This window comes from Neodiprion fabricii, chromosome 7 (assembly GCF_021155785.1).
Source record: "Neodiprion fabricii isolate iyNeoFabr1 chromosome 7, iyNeoFabr1.1, whole genome shotgun sequence".
NCBI lineage: Eukaryota > Metazoa > Arthropoda > Insecta > Hymenoptera > Diprionidae > Neodiprion > Neodiprion fabricii.
Window position 1 is genome coordinate 1,460,484 of NC_060245.1, and position 22,457 is coordinate 1,482,940.

Genomic DNA, 22,457 nt, shown 5'->3' on the forward strand with positions numbered 1-22,457 from the left:
TCAATCATAGATTAATGAATGTGTTGAGAAAAAAAAAAAAAAGCTGTCGCTATCAGCTGAGGGCGTAACAAAGTTTTTGTAGAAAAGGAAAAATGCGTTACACTTATATTTCAAGCTTACAAACATCAACAACATTATTACTTCTTAATAATAACTATCAATGTTTTCATAATCACTATATTCACCATTGAATTATTCGTCTTAAATTTTACTTATTGTTGCTTATTGATTATTTGTATTTGCTTCTTAGATAAACTAGCGGATTTTTATTATTACTATTATTACTATTGTAATTTTCTATCGCTCTAATTATTACTCATTTCAGCTGCAGCTTTTTCATTCTGTGTATGTCAGTTACGTTATATTTTATTAGCGTGCCCCCATGCGAAAATTATTTGTTTAGGGTGCATATCATTCATCATTGATATCCTTGTATGGATATTATTATTATTATTGTTATTGTTATTGTTATTATTTCAACAATTCGCCAGGCTATTTTGTTTTCAGTCTAAGAATCATCTGTGATTATATATTATCATTATTAGCATAGTCATAATCATCATTATTTCGAAACAATATTTACGTACGCAAATTGTATATATATATATGTGTGTGTGTGTATATTATAAAAGTTGTTATCTAATATTTGTAATAGCTTTCTACGGCTATCTTGTTGTTGTTGATGTTGTTATTGTTAACGATTACTTTGTGTACTTGAACCAGTTTAATTTCATTTCATTATCATACACGTAATCATTCTGTTCGCCAGGGGAGATAATGAAAAATTTTTGAAATTGATCCCTACAGAAATGAACAACAACAACAACCGGTTGAGAGATAAGTAACGAGGGGCACAATAATTATTTCTATTCTATTGAATAACTTCGGTGGTATAGGTATAACAATACGTGATATCCTATACCAAATATATATATATATAACGTTCAATAGTAGTGGTGGTAGTAGTAATAATATAATACTATATCACATGTATAGGTATGTTTAATATTTATCAATTACAATATACGTATTACGAAAACCAGGGCGCAGAAAATTGAATCAACTTCTTTCTCGATCTTTTCATCGTTCGTTACGTTACATGTAAATTTTCCAGTTTACTTTTTTTACTCACACATATCAAATGATAATTCTATTACTCCGAAAGATATTGTAAATTTCAAAAAAAAGAAAAAAAAAAATGTCACTCGATTTGGAAGAAAGTTGATTTTGTTCGCTACCCCTTATTTATACATCGACATTGTATTGTTATGTCTCGTATGAATTGATCCGAAGTTTAACAAAATGAGAATCAGAGCGTCGATACGTACCGTCAAATTTATTTCTACCGTCTCAATTTCTTTTTGCGATTAAGCAGCTGAATAAAGACATATTTTAATCGTAATATCGACTGATAATTCCAATCTTCCTTTTAAATTTTACACGTATAACAATGTATATATTGCCCTGATATTATCGAAATTGAAACTTTTCTACAGGATCAATTTATGATCCAGATTTTAAATCCGTTCTATGTTCCTTCTCTTTTCGATTCTATTAGTTTTTTTTTTTTTTTTTTTCCCCTTTAATTATTGTAACAATTGAGCTTTTGGCATCTGCGTTATATCTGCGTTAATTTCTATTCATTCGTCTACTTGCGTTTTCTAACTCTAGCTCTAGCTTCTTATATTTTTTTTCTAGTTTCTATCTCGTTATCTGAGCTTTGAACATTTCGACTGTGCGACAATTTTATAATAATTACGTTCACGGATACATCGCAGAGAGAAATTCAATCGCACTACGCATTTCGATAAAGATTCAGATTCGTCGCGTTCCAGGAATGTTTTCATTCGTTATATTAACTCTTGCACATCTAGTCGTTATAGATGACAATCTCAATTCAACGATATCTTGGACAGTCAATTTTCCACCCGCAGACTCATCATAGCGTAGTACATAATAATTCATCTTATACATATGTATGTCTCTGTATATACATGTACAATATTGATATATTTATTTCATAACTCTGCAATTTTCCTCGGATATATTTTCAACGATTATATAAATTTATAATCTGACACGAGCCACGAGTTACTTGTTACAATAAACGTTCTCCTTAACGTGTATTTTGTTTATAGCTGCGTACTTTGTAGTAGGAGAATGAAATGATAGAAAAATTGTCTCACAAAATGGAAATGACGCGATCGAAGTAGGAACAAAACAGTGACTAATAATTAAAGAAGCAAAAAGAAAGAGGCTTAACAAAAAGGTGAGGAACTTTTCGTTTAAATAATAATAATAATAATAATAGTAGTAGTAATAATAATACCAATAATAATGCTTACTAAATAGAGCGTCTGTAGCGAGAATAAGAAAATAAACCATCAACGAAAAACGAAAAATCGCACATGTATGTAAATAATATCGCATAAAATACTGTCTATTGTGTGTATTATAATCTCTGAAATACATACCTATATATACACGTTTTATATACGAGATATACGAGATACTACTCCGTATATACATATATGCACGATTTCCATTCAAAAATTTTCATCGTATCTTGATTTATTAATATTCTTCGTTATCGCATTAATAAAAATGTGGCTTTTGCTTCAAAATTAAATTTACAATTAAAAACGGAGGATATTGCCAAGTATGATATTATAATAGTATATCATGTATGTCTCTAGTAGATATCCGATGACAATAAGATGCATTAGCAATACATATGTACGATAAAAAGCGTACAGCTTTAGAACTTGGGGTCAATGGCGATGAAAATAATATAACGACAACAGCGTGTATCAAGTTTTTTCTAGACATGTAAAACGTATTAATGACTGCAAAAATTTCCGTCACTGAATTATTTCTTAAAATTATATCATGTGTGTTTGCGTGTGCGTTGCTCTCGCTCGACAGCGTGATGAAATATTGTGCAAGTAAGAGGAGAGGAGAAGAAAAAAAAAAAAAAAAAAAACAGTAAAGAATAAAAGAAATTTCAATGATACAATTATTTGCCTATTACGATATACTCGTCAGTTGTTCATATCTCCGCGGTATAAAATTACCAAATTATGCGATTACAAAAAAGTCTGTGAGTATTTTTCTCTCCCTTTTCTATAAGAATAATAATACAAAGATCATGAAATTATATATAATAATACAATGTATGTGCGAAGAAGTACCGCGAGGAATTTTACCGCCAGCACAACGAATGACGAAAGGACTTGTCCGATTTGCTAATTCTATCTTTTTTTTGTGTTTTGTTCGTTTGGTAAATAATTACAACGCCACGCGTATTCCTTGATTTTTAATGAGTGAAAGGTGAATAAAAAAAAAAAAAACTTTAACCATTGAAAAGTTGTTGTCATTGTCCTATGGACTTTGGCATTTAACGAACAGTCGAGAAATTTGGACAAATAAAAGGAAATAATAATGATAACAATAACAACACTAAAACCAACAATAATAATAACATGAGAAGGGAGTCAAGAATATAAAAAATATGAATATATATATATATACATATAGATAGTATATATATATAATTTTATGCAATCATTGAATCATTGGTAGAATAAAGAAAAAGAAAGAAAATTTCTGCGTCGTTTAAAAAAATATCCTTTGTTCATCGTCAATGTGGAAAGAAACGAGAGAATGGAAAAGATGGAAGAGAGAGAAAGTATGTGAATAAAGCTTGAGTCTCGTTGCACGCGCATCTCAAATCTAGAAAACAGTAGTCAATAAAGTAAGAAAAGACAAGAAAAAAAAATAAAATATGTACATACGACAGCTTGGTGAAGTATGATTAGAATGATCAGTTCTTCAGACAACTCGGTTTCATTTCCCTCAGCGAATTAATTAACATTTAAAAACAATTGCAATTTCTTGTTAAACGACCTTGTGCTGAATTTGGGTTTGTTTACATAATTAGGAGACAAGTAAATGAATAAACGAAAAAAAAAAATAATTAAGTGTTTATCTCCAGCGAGAGGAAAACAATTTTCAAATCCTGTTAAACGCACACACGAGTGTTTGTTATATTTTTAAAAGGAATATGTTGTATGATTATTGGCAAAAGAATAGTTTCATTTTATGTCAAATGTCAAACGACGCAACGTCAACGAACCTTGATTATTTGTCAAGCAATATAATGATATGTTGTTCGATTCCTGCCGACTATCAATGATAAACATATTGCCGGAAGTCTTGTTTTCCGCTGCTGTAAAGATATCGAGATAAAAAAATATGAGAAAAAAAAAAAAAGAAAAGGTATTTTGTTTTCTTTCTTTTTTCTTCTTCTTAAATGGAAAGGGCAGAACACGTCGTAGATAAATTTGATTCATCGGAAAGATTTGCGCCGAAAGATCAGATCTTTCTAGAATTATTGCACTTTGAAGAAAACTATATGGCTGTAAAGGTGATACAGTGATTAAATTATTCGATATTAATCGAGGCGGTTGTATTTTTCTTACAACTCGACGGATATGATTTGGCGTATCGCAGTCATAAGTACGAAACAATTATAAATTTGGAATAAAAAGTTTGATACTACTTACATATACGATTAGTAAATCGTTTTTCTACTCAGTTTATAAGATAGTAATCCTCGTAACGCGGTAAAATGTATAACATATGTGATATAAAGTAAAAGTGAAGAAAATAAACGTAATGCATGTATAGACTAAATACCAATAATGAAAGAAACGAGGAAATCAGTACTTACTAACCGATCAGGGTCAAATTCACTGTAAGCTGCACATGTCAAAGTCGAACTTTACTCGTGTCAATTGCAAGGTTTATGTGATATTTAGGGACTGTTGCTGTACGTTGTAGGCCAATAACGATACAGGGAACGTCTTGATATGAGTCTGCCACTGCGCCGACAGTTGAAAGAATTTTACGCCGTACCATTCGGTGCCGTCTATACTGACTGAAAAGGAAAAATATGTAAGGAGGGGAAACAATTGCTGTCCCGTATATTTGTTTCAGTTTCGTTAAAAACTGGGAGAATTTCTGTGGCTTTGCATATCTCAGATGTGCGAAACTTACCTTTCAATGGAATGTTGTGGGTTTTTGCCGAGCATATCAGTCGCGCCACACCTTCGACAGTCTGACTTTTTGGCTCATTTTCCTTCTCCTTCTCCTTCTTCTTTCCCAGTCTCATTACTGTCATATGAAATCAATGATTAAATATCAGAAATGATAACGCTCGGTTTCACGGCGAAAATTAAATACTCGACAGGAAAAGTTTTTAATTTATGGCCATTAGCTGCTTTAATCAATTAGCTAATGAGTTAGAAATAATTCTAACTAACGCCGATTAAAAGAAATACATATTTGGAAAATTTGGATTTAGGACAATATTGTAAAGAAGTCTGAAGCTGGTATGTTAACATCCAAATGAGAAGAGCAGATCCCAATCAAAAGAAAATTGTTGTTAACCTACATAAACATGGTATTTTTTTTAAAAAAAATGCAATATTCATGGTTTCAATGGATCCGCTGATGGTTGATAGGAGCTTAAATACAATGACATCTATTAAGCTACCAATTGTAAAATTTTTTGATAATAAATATTCATTCATACCAACCATTTTTTATGTACATTCATTTCCATCGCTAAAATCCTAATACCAAAATCAATTTACAAAGGAGCTAGAAAAACTTGGGCCAGAATCTGGAATCTGGTTGAATGGCCAAAATTTGGTATCCAGAGACCTGGAAAGGCTTTCATTACGTGCAAAAAAATTACTCCTGATCAAAGAAAGGCGTCCAAAATCTGGTGTGAAATTGAAAATAAGGAAAACTAACTTTTCTGCTTCTTCTCCTTCGTCGTGTAATTCATCGACATATGATGTCCAGGGTTTTCACCAAGCGGAGGTAACCTCTGGACGTGAAGCGCCCTGAACGCCTGCCTCAGAGTGATTTTTCCCTTATCTCCTATGGTTTGTTTTCCCCAGTAATCCAGTTGCAGCTCGACCGGCTCCCAACCGTCTCTCGGCTGGCCAACGTTCGGGCTGCTCGGAGGGGTCAGTCGGCTGGGAGGTGGAACTGGCAAACCCGGGGGAGGCAGCGAAGGCGGGGAACCAGACACAGCCATCGCCTCTTCCAGGTCGACGGAAGCCGACGCACTACTGTCTGGACAGCCGACTCGAACGTCGTTCACAAACGGTATGAATATCTGGCTGCTGTCGTCGGTTTCCCTGGTGAAAAATACATTCGGCGCTTTGAAAAAAAAAAAAAGATTCACGAAGGTTGCAAACGGAGCAGGGATGAATGAGAATTTATTTGTTTTCAGAGTTTTCATTCTGGTCTGAAAATGTTTGAAAATATTGACGAGTTCCACTGTTTGAATGAAATATCAGGCAAACAGAGACAATTTGAGATAAGGTTTTATAATTAGAACATTCAAAATAATCAAACTCTGATGCTTTTCAGCCGATTCTAATGTTTTTGGGTTACTTTTGTAAAGATCTTGAGATATGGCCTGAAATTTTGTTTTGCAATTTGTTCCAAACTGCTCAAATTTATTCCCAGTGCGGTCATATAATTCGCATCCACCATCATCATCGGCGCAAATAAGATTGTTGTAGATGATTTAGACTGCTGTTTTCAGTTTCCTAACTTATGATTTAACCATCGTAGACCATCGATACTTAAAATTCTAGTAATATCAAGTTTACTTGACGTTTTACCAACCAAATATAAATTCCCACCTGTAAGTCACCATCGCCTCGGCAATGGGAAGAGACAGGAGCGGTCCACAGGTGGCCAAATATTCCGTGACCCTTGCAGCGCCTTCGGTGGCGCCTCCGCCCTCGCGTTCCATGATTTCTCTCCACTCCTCACCAAACAGCATCGAGTACCTTGAATCGACAGAGCAGAGATACCTTGCTAGGGTGTTGGAGCCGAGGGGAACGACGAGGAATCTGAGATAATTTTGCCAGTCGGGTGGCCTGAAGCTGAGGAGATCGACGTAGTGGCGAAGCACAGCGTTAACGAAGCTGTCACCGCCCGCTATAACCACCTTAATAGGAGCCGGCGGTTTAGCGGAGCTGTTGCAGCTGCAGAAACACAGTTTTTAAATTAAAATTTGCTTCCAGCTTGTTCCTCTTCGCTCCAGAACGACTTACAATTTTTGAATGCGAGCAACGAGGCAGGTGAACGTCGCTCTGATGTCAGCTGGCGATGCGGTGGTCAAAACGCGCTGATTTCGCTCCTGAAGCCGAGCAGCCAGAACCGCGCCACCAGGATCGGCCAGAGAAACGAGCGACACGGACTCTGGAAGACTGTCGTCAGGCAGAACTCGACCCAATTGTTCAACGAGGGCCTTTCTCGGCTGAAAAGTTAGGGGGAGTGAGTGACGTCACTTTGGGTGAGGGTTTGACGTCACCCTGGATTTCTTACCTCGGCGTTGTTCATGTCGGTGGCTGGTTTGAGGTCGACGCTGAGACTGTGTTTCTTGGACTTGTTACTTCCCGGCGTTCCCCGATCCCTGGCAAAAAGTCTGCTTCTTCTGTCAGCGCCTTCGTTTTTGTTTGTATGATCTGAGCTGGATTTTGGCGGTGATCCGGCAACCGCCTGTGGCGCATCGTTAGCTTCGTGATCCGTCCAGTTTTCCGGATGCGAATCGCTGTCTGCCCTCCTCGAACTGTCGTCGCTAAGTCGGTCGACCCCGCGTTCTGTAATATTAGAAATTTTAACACGGCAAGCGGAGGCAGATTCCATGTTAATGGAAAATATCAGCGTGTAATTATACTTGTATAATTATATTTTATAATTCGCAAAAGAGAGAATACACATCGGTTAGAACAGCTCGGAATGTCGTATCGAGCGATCGACGAAAAGTAGACTGGTAGATACAGCTGAGAGACAGAGAAAGGGATAGACGCCGGATAAAATGTGCAGCAGACAAAATTGAAAATAGGACAATTGTACTTGAAGACTGAACTAAAGTACAGAGAAATGATTAAAGGAATAAAAAAAACTATACGTTTTCATATATAATAAGTAAATAAAAACAACTTTGGCGCGTCGACGACCATTTTTTTGTCCCTACATTTAAATCAGCATATCAAAGCAAATCAGCGTTAGTCTTACTGTCAAGGATTGCCAAGCATAGCCGCAGGGGCGTATATCAATAGTTGTGTAACCATTGTATTTGCCAAATTTCGTATAGTCATGCTAATTTCGCCAAGGATGCATTCGTTTTGAATAAGCATTAGTCACTCCAACGAAATCAAAATTTTTTCAAACACAATACGGTTGTTATAGGTTGCAAGGTAACGGATGCATTATAAAAATGCCCAAGGAGAGACGTGCTGAATTGCAATATTAAACTTAACTACGATTACTTTTCATCGCCCAAACAACTCAATATGTATGCTATAATATACTCACGAATGTTTGTAACAATAATGATCATAATATTAATAACAATAACAACAACAACAACAACAGCAACAGCAGCAGCAACAATTATGTACAATTGTATCATCAGGCAACAAAAATGAAAAAAAAAAAACGAACAATTTACTTATACAGACAGACGATGTAAAACAAAGCAATAGAAATTTCAAATAGAAACGTACGAATAAACATTCAGCTTGTTTTTTTTTTTTTTATTAGATATAGATGTACGTACGTTACACAGGTAGGTAGAGAGATAGAAGCTTCACAGCTGTCAGTATAAAAAGTTTAACAATAATAACGATAAGTAATAAACGAACGAAACTAGTTCAATCAATTCTGTTGAAAAAAATATAAAATAAAAAAATAAGTCAAACAGGAAAAGACACACGGCGTATTGCACACTTTACATACACACACTCACGCACACACCGTGTATATATATATATATATATATATATATATATATATATATTTTGCAATATATATATATATATATATATATATATATATATATATATATATTTTGCAATATATATATATATATATATAGTATACATATTCAACTGCATTGAATAACAAATATAATTCATCAACTTTTAAACACGTCTCTATACTAAAATATCATATGCATGATAAAACATACAAGACCAAAAGACAATGAGAGTTCTCTACGATTCGGAACGAACGAGAGGAAAAAAGAACTGAAAGCGACTATATTCGAAATTGAGAGAGGAAAATGTTCGTTATTTGACGTATGACAAATTCACCAACAATACTCGAGACGAAGATAAAAAATTTCTGTAGAAAAAACTTGTAAAATACTATGGTTCGTTTTTCATTTTTTTTTTTTTTTGTTTGTTTTTGTATCTTGAATCGAGATACTATGACAGAATTTCAGCTACTATTCGACTTACGTACCTGGGGTAGTGTGTCCGATACGATTCTTCTCTTTGGTAGCCAGACAGGAATGAGGTTGAGCTACGGCGTTAGCGGAGTTGGTACCGATTTCCTCGCCGGTTACTACTACCGAATCGTACCATGCAACAATGCAAAGCCAAAAACCCACCAGACTTGAACATAGTTATTAATATGCGTCTGACTTACAAACAAAAGAAAAACTTATGTTCCATAAAAAAAAAAAAAAAAATTTCACCGCCCTCTTTCTTCAGTCTCTAAAATTCCTAATCGAAAGCCTTATCATCATATTTGAATGGAACAAAAGCAAGGGTAATAAGAGTTGGTTGAATGTTCTCTCAAAGTATCAAATATAACAACGAATTGTTCTACAAACAGCGTCCTTATTCATACACTTTTATTCAAGTCTGAATAATTATATTGATAATAAAATGATATGATAAATAAAATTATTCTAATCTACGAATAGATGTGAATGTTTTTTTACGAGAATTTAACTCATTTCATTCTCTCTTTTCCACGTCATCAATTCATTACCAACCACGCACGCTTCTTTCGAATTTTCTTTTCTGACGCAAAATACGGATCGTTATACATATTTTTACGTATTATAATATTTGCTACACAGCGTTTTGACACACAGACGACAAACGTTCTTTCGTTAATGATAATACTGATAATAATAATAATAACAACATTAATAATAATAATAATGAACGTAACGAAAACGGAAAGGAAAAAGCATTATTACGAACACTACGAGCGAGAACAATTAAAAATACATTGTACGAATGTATGATGATGATAATAATAATAATAATAATAATAATGACAGTGATGATAATAATAATAATGATATACTATAAACGTTATTCATTGGGTAAAATTAATGATAATTCCAATAATATTAGTCAATTAATAAATCAAACAATCGATTATTGATCAATTATCTATTGTTGACTGTTCCAATGATATTCAACAGTAATAATTGTAATACCAACTTGCCTCAATGTCCTATATTTTTTTAATAACAGAAGGCAGGGGGGAGGGGGCATCGAGTAATTAAGGACGTTGCCTACTCCCGGCGGAACTGCTGCTTGCAGACGTTCACGCGATGCAAGTTTTCTCCGTCATTTATGAAGATATCGAACTTGTATTAAAAGCATTTCGAAGGCGAAGGAGTAAAATGTGCCGTGTATAGTAGACTCCAGACGTGCTTTGACGTGATTCTGAGAATCGATCGTTTGTTTGATATCGCCCATCCCTAGTATTTAGTCATGAATTAGCTAACTGCTGCTTCGGGTAATTTCTCTTGTAATATTTTTCACTTTACTGCAACGAGTTATGCAATAGATCTCTTGAAAACTCGAAGATTATTCAATGATTTCTGCAACTTATTATTATTCATCGACCACGCGAAACTTATACGAGCTTCCAGTTATATTCCTCGCACCTCAGAACTTCAGAACGTTCAAGTGCAAGCGGCCTGGTCCCAACGGAGTGCAGAGTGGGGGACCATAGCAGGCGAGGGGCATAGAATCAAGTCCCGCCCACTCTTCCAAAGTCAAAGTTCCCGCGCAAGCTCGGTAGGCCACGTCCTTAATTGTAGTTGAAATAAATTCGTCATCACCCGCAAAGCAACTTCGACTTACCTGTATGCATCGGCGCCAAAAGAGATCGACTAGAGCTGAAGAACGGCCTTAATGATGGCTTTGGTGTGCTGCTGACTGACATTGTGTCAAGCTCTGGTCCGCTGTCAGACAAATCTTCCAGCTCGTCAAACAACTCCTCGATTTCCATGTCGCCACCTGTAGTAAGAAACTACATTCAACGACCGATAAGATATGGATATTGATAAGGTGAACAAACATACAGAGTCAGAAAACAAATGCCTTCAAAGAAAAAAAGAAAACGAGTCAAAACCATGAATCAAATTTTACCTGAAAGTTTTTGCCCGATCTCTTCCTGGTCGTGTTCCAGTTCCTCGGAAACTCTGAACCTTTTCAGTAGTGCAATGAATTTCTGCTTCAAGTTTCTTTGCTAAAAGTGAAATTAGTTGCAATGGAAAATAACGTTTAATCCCGCAATTGTTGATCTTTCACAAAACCCGACTAATCAATAAGAATCAACATCCTTGCGCAAGATTTCTTCCCAGCTTTCAACCACGCTACGCTTACCCTGGCATTGGCGGGTATTTTCGCTCTACTCTTTCTCCTGTGTACTTCCAGGGTGGGTTCGCTGTCGCTGCCTTCAGCCTCTCCTTCGGAGCTGAATTCTTCCTCGTCATCGCTGAACTCGGTACCCAGTCTTTCGCTAGGATCGTTCAAGAGCCTCTTGTCGTGGTCGACAGGCTGCGAACTCAGCGCAACAACGCTAACCTTGGCGAGAACAACGGAATGACCGCCATACTTTTCCGACTTGTCAGAAATGAGCTCTAGCTCGAGGTCCATCTGCTTCTGCAGAACCTGTAAGGAGAGAACGTCGTTTCGAATTTTGAAACAATTTTTTTTTTTTTTGCTATTGATAAAATTCTTAGCCATGTGACCGCAATAGCATGCGTACCTGTGCCATGTTGATGATTCCTTCGGCAAGGGTTTTATACCCAAGCATTGTTCTGTTCTTGTACCTCTTACGTCTTTGCAAAAGTATCAAGAGCTTGTTTCCATCCCTTTTGAGGAAATGGGGATACTGTAGGGCGAACTGAAGTTCCAGCTCAGTGTCCAACATACCGGTAGCCGGTACGGCTATCTCGTTAGATCTGAGTGTTCTCTTTGAACTCTGCATTTTAACGGCTAGACTAATCGACGCCAGATCTGCACCCAACGGTCGCAGAAGAACCAACTGGCTCAGTGTCAATGAACAAAGTCTGTAAAAACAAAACCGAGAAGTTTTTAAATGGTATGAGGGGAGAATTTTCAACGAGCCAGCGAAGTGTAATTATTTTGTAAATAATAATATTATAATATAACTTATCGATTCGCATCAATTTTGTATTCAATACATGTACATCTACGAGTGAATTTTGCGCTTTTCATTCTTAACTTTGAAATCTTTAATTGAATTGGATCATTCACTGTGAAATAGTGTATCATGACTGACAAGACCTGAAAATAATCATAGAGTCAAAATAAATTCGCAAGCGTGTGAAACGGCGGCCAGATTGGAATTCCGCAATAAACATGGTCGCATTTGATACGATTGCGATTTTATTCGGTCTGTATGATTATATCCAGGCTTCGTAAATCGTGAAACGCTATTTCTAATCGTATAAAAAGATGGCAAGGATATACAAAGTAGAATTTTACCACCGATCACATCGTAAAAATTGTGAATTTAGTCAAGATAAATTCACTCGTGCTTGTGGGAGTTGCATTGCGTGAACTACGCCCTCAATTCCAAAACTAAAAGGACATAATAAAAGAGTTAGAAAAAGATAAAATAAAAATTAAATGACGCGAAATCGATCAATATCTACGTTCCATTTCAATCCACCATTGCTACATTTATATCTCGTTTTCCCCCCTTGTGCGATAAAAAAAAAAAAAGGAAGAAAGGAAGAAAAAGAAAACAAATTTATCTTTCTTTCCTCCCGGTAATTGGTAAAGCACACGCAATAACAGGGCAAGTTCGCGGTACGGAGGGCTGTAGGATAGATGGATGGATGGATAGGCGAACGTGGGGCGGTCGGTGACATTGAATCGATATTATATCGGAACTGTGTAGAAGGCAAGCAGGCAGCATACCGGACGTAGAAAGCGTCGAGCCAAAGTAAGTCCCTTGAACAACATTTACCCACAAAGCATTTCACCTCTTCCCCGAGTCATGTACGGTTGGTTTATGCGCATAATTTACGTACAATTTGTTGGATATTATCAAAGAGTTAGAACACTTGCGTGCAGGCGGTTTGCACCGTCTCATGTTCGGCAATAGAAAAAAAAAAAATTCTTATGACGTAATAATTCCCACGCACGTGACGTCGTGGTCCTTCTCTCCGCCTGAATTCAGGCAACAGCTTCCAAGGAGAACGAACTGTACTTATGAATCACCACGGCAAAACAACCCGTGGCGTCGCGCAGAATCGGACGAGTTTATCATGAATGGGGCAAATCCCGAGTCTTCCTTGCGAATAAAGGAGTGACAGCGATGGAGGGGGGGATGGACATACCTGTGTATGAATAATGCGCAGATATGCAGCGTTGCACATCTCATACATTCTTTCATTGCTTCTATTCATCTCTCGTTCTCTGTGTTCTCGTTGTTCAATTGTTTTCACACATAGTAGACGGTATTTTTTCTCTGGTTTCCAAAATATTTTTCCTCGCAATTTTTTCAGCGATTTTTTTACTTAACGATAAATTATGGTATCTTTTTCTTTCCTCAAGTTTTGCCTACTAGTACTGTCGTACACTTTTGTTTTTATTCTCTTATAAAAATCTTTTCCTGCAGAAATCTCATTCATTTATATATATATATATATATTATACATATAATATATATATATTATACACATAATTTCAATCGCCGATTCGATTATTATTTCTTCTTCTTTATCTCAAAACACTACGTATATTATATGTATAGGTATATAAAAAAAGGGTATTTGCGCGCGGAAAAAGAGAGGAAAAAAAGAAATCAGAGGATAGACAGATTACAGGAAGTCTTTTCTCTCCGCATTACCAATGAATAAATACACAATCTGTGTATTTATACCTATGCACCTATAACTCTATTGGATGAAAATAGCAAAACTACGCCTACAGTGACTATAACCAGCGGCACATCGATGATACGAACGTCACTTGAGATCATTCTGACGTATTCGTAACATCATAGTCATGTGTACATGTATACACGTTACGTTACAACTTGCGCCTCCAAAATTCAAATAATTCAACCCTGTATGCGTGATGCGGAGGATATATAAAATTGTAAACATAATTCTATTCCATCTTTATCTTCGTCTATCTAACCCTATACATTTTGTATAGGTATATAGGTATGTATATACTTATAAAAATCTTACGCCCACAAATGTACACGGTCTGACTGCAGCCGACAGCGAAATAACGACAATAATAATAACAACAACAACAACAACAACAACAATAATAATAATAAACCTTCCTGTGCCGCACAGTTCCCAATAATCAATCTCTCTTTCACTCTTTCCTTTCCCCTCCATCTCTCCCGCCGCGTCGGTATTTTCCTTCTTTCTCATTCTTCTTTTCTATTTCTAGCTTCAGGTTAATTAGAAACTGCACGCATCATCGGCAGCAGGCTCACGGCGTATTTTAGTTGCACATAGGGGCGGCGATTATGTACGTTATTATAATACATAATCGTAAGTATACGTAGGTATATGGAAACTTGCCACAGGCATGTGTGTATTGTATGAACATAGCTTATACACTATTTGCAGAAATCAAGGCCGTCCCTGCTGGCTGCTGTGATCTGCTACGTGATACGTGTGTGTGTGTGTGTGTGTGTGTGATGTATAATACCTCACACACACACACGCGCGCATATATACAACATATCCATTCATGCACGTACGTACATTGGAGGAGGATCATGCCATAAATTTTGGTACATATTAGAACAAAATTTTCAACGACGCGGTGGTCGCAAATTTTTATTTTTGTTTGGAAAATAATTCATGAACTACGTTCCTCCAGATTTTCCCATGACCTAAATCATAGTTTTCCCCACATGACGTCTTACCACTTCCTATACATAGTTAGTTACCAAAACCTCAATTGTTAAGTATATTGTTGACCCTATATTGGGTTCAAATTAAATTAAAATTGAAGAATAATGCAATGTAAAAAAAAAAAACGAAGACGAAGAAGAAGAAGAAAAAGAAGAGGAAGAGGAAGAAGAAGAACTTTGTTTTCTGGGCGAAGGGAATATTAAACTTGTGCTACCTCAAAAAAATAATTTTTCATTCCCACGAAGTATAATAGAAGAATAATATTGTTAGTTTTTTTCATTAGGTAATTAAAAATACCCTGATATTCTCAAGTTTTCTGGGTTTTCCCAGATATTTGACCACCTTGTAAATTACCAACAATTTTCATCACCGTTAAATCGACAATACAAATACTCATCTACATGTAGAGTAACATTATAAATCGTGATATGGAAACGACGATTCCATTTTCTGACGAAATGAAAAAGTATTTTTAAAAATAATTTAGAAATAATACAGTCATCGCATGAGGTAACCCATCCGTTTCGCACAATGAAAATTTCACAAGAAAAATACATATAATATGTATATATATATACCATACATATTCCAACCGTTTCGTAAGAATGACGAAAATATTTTTTTCACGCACCTGATTTCATCGCATGCCTATGTAGCTTATATATATAATTTGTCGTTGATTCTTTGTATGCATAATTTATTTGAAGACAAAAATCTCAAAGTAAAAAAATATATCTTCCGCAGTATGTGCAGAGATCTTATTCTCAGATCTCAACAGTGCAGCGTTCAGCAGCAGTTATGTGAACTTGGCACCCGACTTGCTTCGATTTCAAATTTTCTCCACGATTTTCAAAGATTTCGGAATGCGGTTGATTGTGGTGAACTCGATTTTGTTTGATATAGCGTCAAAAAAAAAAAGAAAACCTTCCCTCGAGTTTGAGATGAATGACTTTATGGGTCTTCACGGGACATGGAGAAAAAATGTAGAAGAATATGATGAAAAAGAATAGACGGGGCTTCACGGGACTTTAGCAAGTTGGGTGCCAAGTTCAGATAGCTGTCAGCAGCAAAACGGCGACGCATTAGATTTATACCTAATACGCTATTGTACATACATACATATATATATATATATGTCCGCTATTCTCTGTTATACATAATGTATATATACATATACATGTATGCCAAGCTGTTTCAATGATTTGAAATTAGCATATTTCGGTAGCATGTATACAAGGATATGCACATAATATGGTACAAGGCGTGTATGGATGGATGGATGGATGGATGGATACAACACATGCGCATAGATGAGAATAGGCGTCGACAACGTGACCGGACTGATATTATAGAGGAAGAATAATGAAGAGAGGATAAAAACAAGAAAGGAAAAGAAAAGAAAAAATTGCCAAGTCTCGCTCAGTTATAGATACGTATAAGTCCACGTTTTTCTGTTTCCTCATCGCAACGTCCTCCTCAATTTTATTTGTATTCTTTTTGCTGCTACTATTAATTAAAGTCGCTGATACCGTATTACGAAGAATACAGTTAATATATATATTGTATATATAATAGTACACAGAGTGAGGCTGGATCAATTTTTCTCTTGTTTCATAATTTTTGCGTTAAATACTATCCAACAATAAATTGAATACTGCCCACCATAAATATCTATGATAAACGAATAGATTGAATAAAAAAGTAAAAGATACTCGTCACGGGTATTCTTTTTTCCCTTCCCCCTCGATATCCCTCCTCGTCGTTGTTATATTTTAACAAGCATTTATATTACATACGTTATATGCCTATGTATAATATACGGTGATTCGACAACCGTATTATTATATTTTATTGCAAATATCCTGCACCGTGGGCGCAAAATTGAATGGGGGAGAAGTGTATAATAAGACAGTAGTACTTGTACGCATGGATACGTAATATTACAGCAGTAGCGCCAATGCAAATTGGTCTGCACTGCTGACTGTAAACCGACTATTTTGTGTATTTTACATGCACATATTTTCTATAATTACGAACATACATGTAATACGTTACATAATTTTATAACGTTTTTCTGCATTTGTCAGAAAATATAATCAACGCGTAACGTACTTTTTTATGCATAAATCGATAATATACCGAGTATTCTACATAAATACGCACATAGCGTTGCATACATGTTGTATGTATATGATACCAGTCAATGCGATTAGCAGCACGTGTCTATAAATACGTATCTGGACGTACTATTTTTTCGGAGAGGCGTGAAGAAGATAAAAAAAAAAAAAAACTATGACGCAAAAGGAGTCTTATTCATATTCATATATTATCTTATCGTCGTCATTTTCTTAAGTATATAAAAATGTTTTTTAACTCTGCAGAGTAGATGTTCTAACGTTAACCTAACGAAATATATTTTGCGAGAATAAATTAAAATCTAATTGTAATGTTCGACAAATGTTTCAAGGAGTTGGGTCTGCAGAAAAATATGCAGTTTGTGTAGTTCGCTTTATCACGCTTTACTGAAAAATACGAACTTGAACCTTATAAAGAATTGGTAAAGAATGAATAAAAAGAAAAAAAAGATAGAAAGAAAGTAATTAAAAGATTACGGTACAAAACAAGTTTTTGCATTGACGCATATCTTGCTTTACCTGCGCCCAAATTATATTTTATACGTATAGTGTATAACAATAAGCCGATGATTGTTTCGAAGTTTAAGAATTTGTCAAAACGCTTACTTTTTACGTCACGTACGCCAACCGAAATACTACAAGAAGACGCGTAGTCGAAACGGCTTACATCTATTGGATTAGCGTGTTTCGTTACAAATATTTGTACAAAGAATTATCATCACGATCGGTGATTGGTTGGTTTCACGCAACAAAAAAAAAAAAATCAAAATCAATAATCCGATCAAAGTCTCATCGTGTAAGGCGTTACATACATACATACATACATACATACATAGGTACAATACATCACATATATGGTATATACTACCAGTCGATGGTAAATAGTAACGTGTAAAAATTGTATATATTTATCTTGTTTGTTTATTTTTAACAACTCGCACGCTAGTTTATACGATCGATAGAGATTGGAAGAAAATAAAAATGTAATGATAAGAAGAATTAGACGTCGGAATAATCATTGGCAAATTAAGTGATGGGTGAAAAAAGCCTTGCAAACTATGACTGATGGTTACGACAGATTACGATCTCGACTTTGAAGAGATTATCATGTTGATGAATCGTTGTTAATCGCAGAATTTCCTCGCATCGTCAGAGTGTTCGGTCATAATATGATTTAATCTACAGCAGTTGAATTAGGACGTTTGAAAAAATAGAAAAAGCTCTTTTATCTCTTCTTCTTCTTCTTTTCATCGTACAAAAATAATGAGTCTGAAGTTAGTAACGTTATTGCAGTGATTCGTCTTTCGGAAAACCCGTTGTTATTTCTTTGTAATTTTAAAGTAAAAGACATTTCGTGATTCATGTAGTATCGTATGTACGTGGTATTTCTCTCGCGAAACGGTTGCATGTATTTTTACGAGAATTTTACGAGTCTGAAGTAAGTAACGTTATCGTAATGATTTATGTTTTGAAATAATCGTTACTTCGTAATCTTAGAAACATCCGAGATGCAGTAAATTATACTAAAGAAAAAGAAATTCATATTTTCGTAATTTAGTCATTTCAAAGTTATTAGAATATTGCAGAATAGTGAGTTTTTTCCTCTTAACGTTTCGTTACGCTAAAGAAATTCATATTTTCATAATTTAGCCAATTTAAAGTCACTACAACATTGCAAAATAGTAACTGTTTTTCGCCAACATTTCGTTACGCTAATGTTACTAACTTCAGCATCATAGAATTTTGTACCACATCGTAGTCGTAGGGAAAATGAAAGAAGAACGCGTGATACGAAAAGCGTCTCGGCTGTCGGTTTCTTACGTTGCGCGCGCGACAGCTTTTGACAGTTTACATCCGCCGCTGAACGAAAGCCAAACAACGCAAACGTCAAACCAACCGTAGTAGACAAAACGGCGCTTCTGACTTGAACAATTTCGCCCTTCCCGATCCCTTTCGTTTCTTCGATACTGTACGAGGCATGCATGCGTCTATGTTCACACAGGTAATAAAATGAAGAAGAAGAAGACGTAGAGTAAGAGGAAGAGGGAGAAGAAGAACCGGTACGATTGTATCGCAGTACGCCGGAATGTGACAAAAAACAATAGCTCGATATATTCTCGGTACATTGTCCGATGCAGCAGCATCATGGCATAAGCCGCGGAGCCGGCGGAGCGCAAAAAGTAAGAAAGAAATCGATCGATTTCGGTTGTGATATACGACAGAGAACAAAACAAAAGAAAACAAGCATGTCGGAGGACAAAAGACGGTCGAGAAAACCGACGGAGATAAAACGTGTATAGGTGAAACAAAATATAACTATAAGCTGGCGAGGAGAGCGACGTAAATGTAAGTAAGTATTCCAGTTTGGAAAAACAGCAGCTTCGTCGTAGTCGTTGTCGTCGCTGATGCGGAGCAAGAAAGAATGATAAGGGAGATAAGAAGATGGGGAAAAAGGGCGTGTTGAATACAGCTGCGCAGGATGATCTGAATACACTCGCAGTTTGTTACGGGCGAGCAAGCGAGAGGAGAGAGAGAGGTAGATAGATAGGTAGAGAGAAAGACAAGGAAAGAAGGAAAGAAAGGGGGGGCGAGAGAGAGAGAGAGTGTGCGTGTGGGTGACGAAAAGGCGGCAGGTTAATTACCTCGGTATGCAGTTGGGCGGCGTGCGATCGACTTCCCACGTAGCAAAGAGCTTCATGGGGACGGGGCGGGCGGCCGGGGTCGTTACCTTGTTTCTTTCCGCCATTTTTCCGCCACCAAGATACAACACAATACCTACGGATGCGGATGACTCCCCCCGGGATTACCGATGATGCGGGGCGAGCCGCCGCCACTACCCGCGAACATGAGAACGAAGTAAGACCGACGCAGAGGCGGCTTGCGGCTCGAACCCGGTAACAACGCGAAGTCGACACTGCAATCTATCACTGGCACTAAGTGTTTCACACTTTTTCACTCGTACGCCCGCAGACCGACGACGTTCGAGCGAGTCACTGACCGACTTCCCGCCACCGACGCGGCATCGGCTTCCTCTAATCGCGTAGGTTTCTCACGGCCAACTGATGATGATTCGCTCACGGCTCATGGATTCGCCCTCCTCCCCTTCTTCCTGCCGGCCACTACGCGTCGTAAATCACTCGGGTTGGACTTTTCGGTTTTCACCACCAGGCAGCGCCACCTACAACACGCTTTGTACCAACTGTCTTACCAACTGTTCGATGACCGGACTCTCCGTTTTATGGTTTTTGGATCGTGGTTACAGGTTATATCTATTCTCCATAGCGGCGAGTATCGACGTAGAGATCCGAAGGAAATATTCTCAGTTTCGTCGTATAATTAAGTGTCTGATATTCCACAAAGGTTAAATAAATACTGCGAAATTTTTATATCCTTCGGAAAGAATTGTAAAAGTCGTATCTCCAGATATCCAAAACACTTCGGAACGTCTCGTAATTAGAGGTTAAGATTAGAATGTCTGGGATCGACGAGCGGGTCGACGAATTGAACAAAAAGTTTCTAGAGTTCGTGAGCAAACCGGAAAACGTCGACGCGGCATCTAAAGAGATATACGAGGATCTTTTGGACGAGGTGATGATGGGCTTCGTTTTTGACGTTCACAGAACCGTGAAGACAGGCAGTTCGGACGTCGAGGAGGGCATTCCCGACGATGAGTCATACGCCATAGTCGACCTGCCGGGTCTCGACGTCTTTGGCCAGCAGGCGATAAAGAAATCGCAGGACTGCGCCTGCCCCAACTGTGATCGGGGTGTTGCGGCCTGTCGCTTTGCCACGCACCTGGAGAAGTGCATGGGAATGGGGAGGAACAGTTCAAGGATAGCGTCAAGACGGATCGCGAACAGTTCCAAAGACCTGAGCACCCTAAGTGGCGTCCTAAGCGACGACGACGACGACGTCGACTGGAGCCTGACGAACGACAAGCGGAAAAGACGCAAGGATCGCAACGGGCTAAAAAAATCCAAGCAGAGCAAGAGCGTTCATAGAAACGGGGACACCGGCTCCGCCGGAGGCGAAAACAACCACACTAGCAACGAGAACTCTCCCTCGAACTACGAGAACATGTCCGTTGAGGACAAACGCGCCTTGCTGACACAAATCTGTGGGGTCGTTTCCGAACACACTAAGAAACTATGCACGAGGTCGATGCGCTGTCCACAGCACACCGACGACCAGCGGAAGGATATGCGTGCCAATCTTGAGGCAACCAACAATGGACATTCTAATCAGGACAATCTTCACGTCGACGTTGACACCTACGAAGAAGGCGATGGCCAGAATTTGAGGGACGCCTTGGCCAGGTGGGATCTCGAGGTTTCCAGCCATTCCAGTCCCGCGGATTCTGCATCCACGACCTCCACGTCATCCTCCAGTAGGAAGCGGGATTCCAAGTCCAAGGGAAAAGGAAAGGGGTCGAAGCGAGACAGGGGATCTCCCATTTCTCAAGGCGATTAACTGGGTAACTATATCACGCTTCCATTCGCTCATTGATGATATTTCAATGACATTGGTTTTCGCCCATTGGAGACAATATCTAATTCGATTTTCTTATGCTTTTATTCCAGACCTCTTGATGCAATGAACTTGAGGAAACGCTTGCAGCTCTGCAGCTCTGGAATGTCTTCGTGATCATGAGTGGCGTCAGAAGTGATGGGAAATGCTTTTAAACTGGAAAGCAAATACTTGTCGCCGTAGTTGATAATTCAATGATTGATAGGCGATAAGTTAAATGAATATTACAAATAGTACGATATCTCTGATTACATGTAAAATAAGTTTTTTCACACATTATTTATTGGTAGATCGTATCATATTATAAGTGGAATGACGTAATTGATAGCAGACTAATGATTGAGGAAGAACTTTTTCGCCCCATTTTGTCAACGTCAATATTTTCGTCATCGTTGTAACTTTGAAAATATATCTCCCTTACAAAATCTTGATGATAATTGCAATCGGACGAAAAATCGTCGGGATGAGAATAATTTGAACAGTAGGGAACCGATAAAGGATATTCTGGAATCGATCAAAGTCCTATGCTTTCTGCGCTCGAGTTTGACTAGCAATAATTTGAAACTGGTTTTCGCATTATGGGGTGAAAAAACACAGACCAGTGGTCGGAACGTCGCATTCAGAAATAAACACGTCTTTCGATCGAGTCTATTCTTGTCAATATTCATGCGAATAATACAACTCAATAATTAATGCTATAATTAATTTTAAATCGATTGCTTAATTAATTTCGTCGTCGCTCTACGATC

At 37.3% G+C, this 22,457-nt stretch overlaps 2 protein-coding genes across 3 annotated transcripts; one reads left to right on the plus strand and one right to left on the minus strand.

Annotated features, from left to right (window-relative positions):
- Window positions 1-1,529: 1,529 nt before the first annotated feature.
- LOC124186544 (phosphofurin acidic cluster sorting protein 2) lies at window positions 1,530-20,253 on the minus strand. Of its 2 annotated transcripts, XM_046578342.1 has the most exons (12): window positions 19,824-20,253; window positions 11,899-12,202; window positions 11,514-11,801; window positions 11,277-11,376; window positions 10,989-11,144; window positions 9,340-9,444; window positions 7,417-7,691; window positions 7,143-7,348; window positions 6,726-7,073; window positions 5,821-6,212; window positions 5,059-5,175; window positions 1,530-4,939 (listed from the first exon to the last, which is right to left on the minus strand). In XM_046578342.1, the coding sequence occupies exons 1-12, from the start codon at window positions 19,925-19,927 to the stop codon at window positions 4,806-4,808; spliced, it is 2,529 nt and encodes an 842-aa protein (XP_046434298.1). In that variant the 5' UTR covers window positions 19,928-20,253; the 3' UTR covers window positions 1,530-4,805. The 2 variants fall into 2 exon arrangements, with proteins under 2 accessions (XP_046434298.1, XP_046434299.1); XM_046578343.1 differs by lacking the exon at window positions 9,340-9,444 and having other exon boundaries at window positions 19,824-20,252.
- Window positions 20,254-20,405: 152 nt separating this feature from the next.
- LOC124186380 (ataxin-7-like protein 3) lies at window positions 20,406-22,355 on the plus strand. Its single transcript, XM_046578027.1, has 2 exons — window positions 20,406-21,655; window positions 21,762-22,355. The coding sequence occupies exon 1, from the start codon at window positions 20,653-20,655 to the stop codon at window positions 21,649-21,651; it is 999 nt and encodes a 332-aa protein (XP_046433983.1). The 5' UTR covers window positions 20,406-20,652; the 3' UTR covers window positions 21,652-21,655; window positions 21,762-22,355.
- Window positions 22,356-22,457: the final 102 nt, after the last annotated feature.

Bases quoted from the DNA above. Each gene is read 5' to 3' on its own strand.
- LOC124186380 (XM_046578027.1), top strand. From the start codon at position 20,653: ATGTCTGGGATCGACGAGCGGGTCGACGAATTGAACAAAAAGTTTCTA.
- LOC124186544 (XM_046578342.1), bottom strand. From the start codon at position 19,927: ATGGCGGAAAGAAACAAGGTAACGACCCCGGCCGCCCGCCCCGTCCCC. The intron at 11,377-11,513 runs GTAAGCGTAGCG...TTTCACTTTTAG, and splicing joins AAATACCCGCCAATGCCAGG to CAAAGAAACTTGAAGCAGAA. The intron at 7,692-9,339 runs GTACGTAAGTCG...CTAATATTACAG, and splicing joins TATCGGACACACTACCCCAG to AACGCGGGGTCGACCGACTT.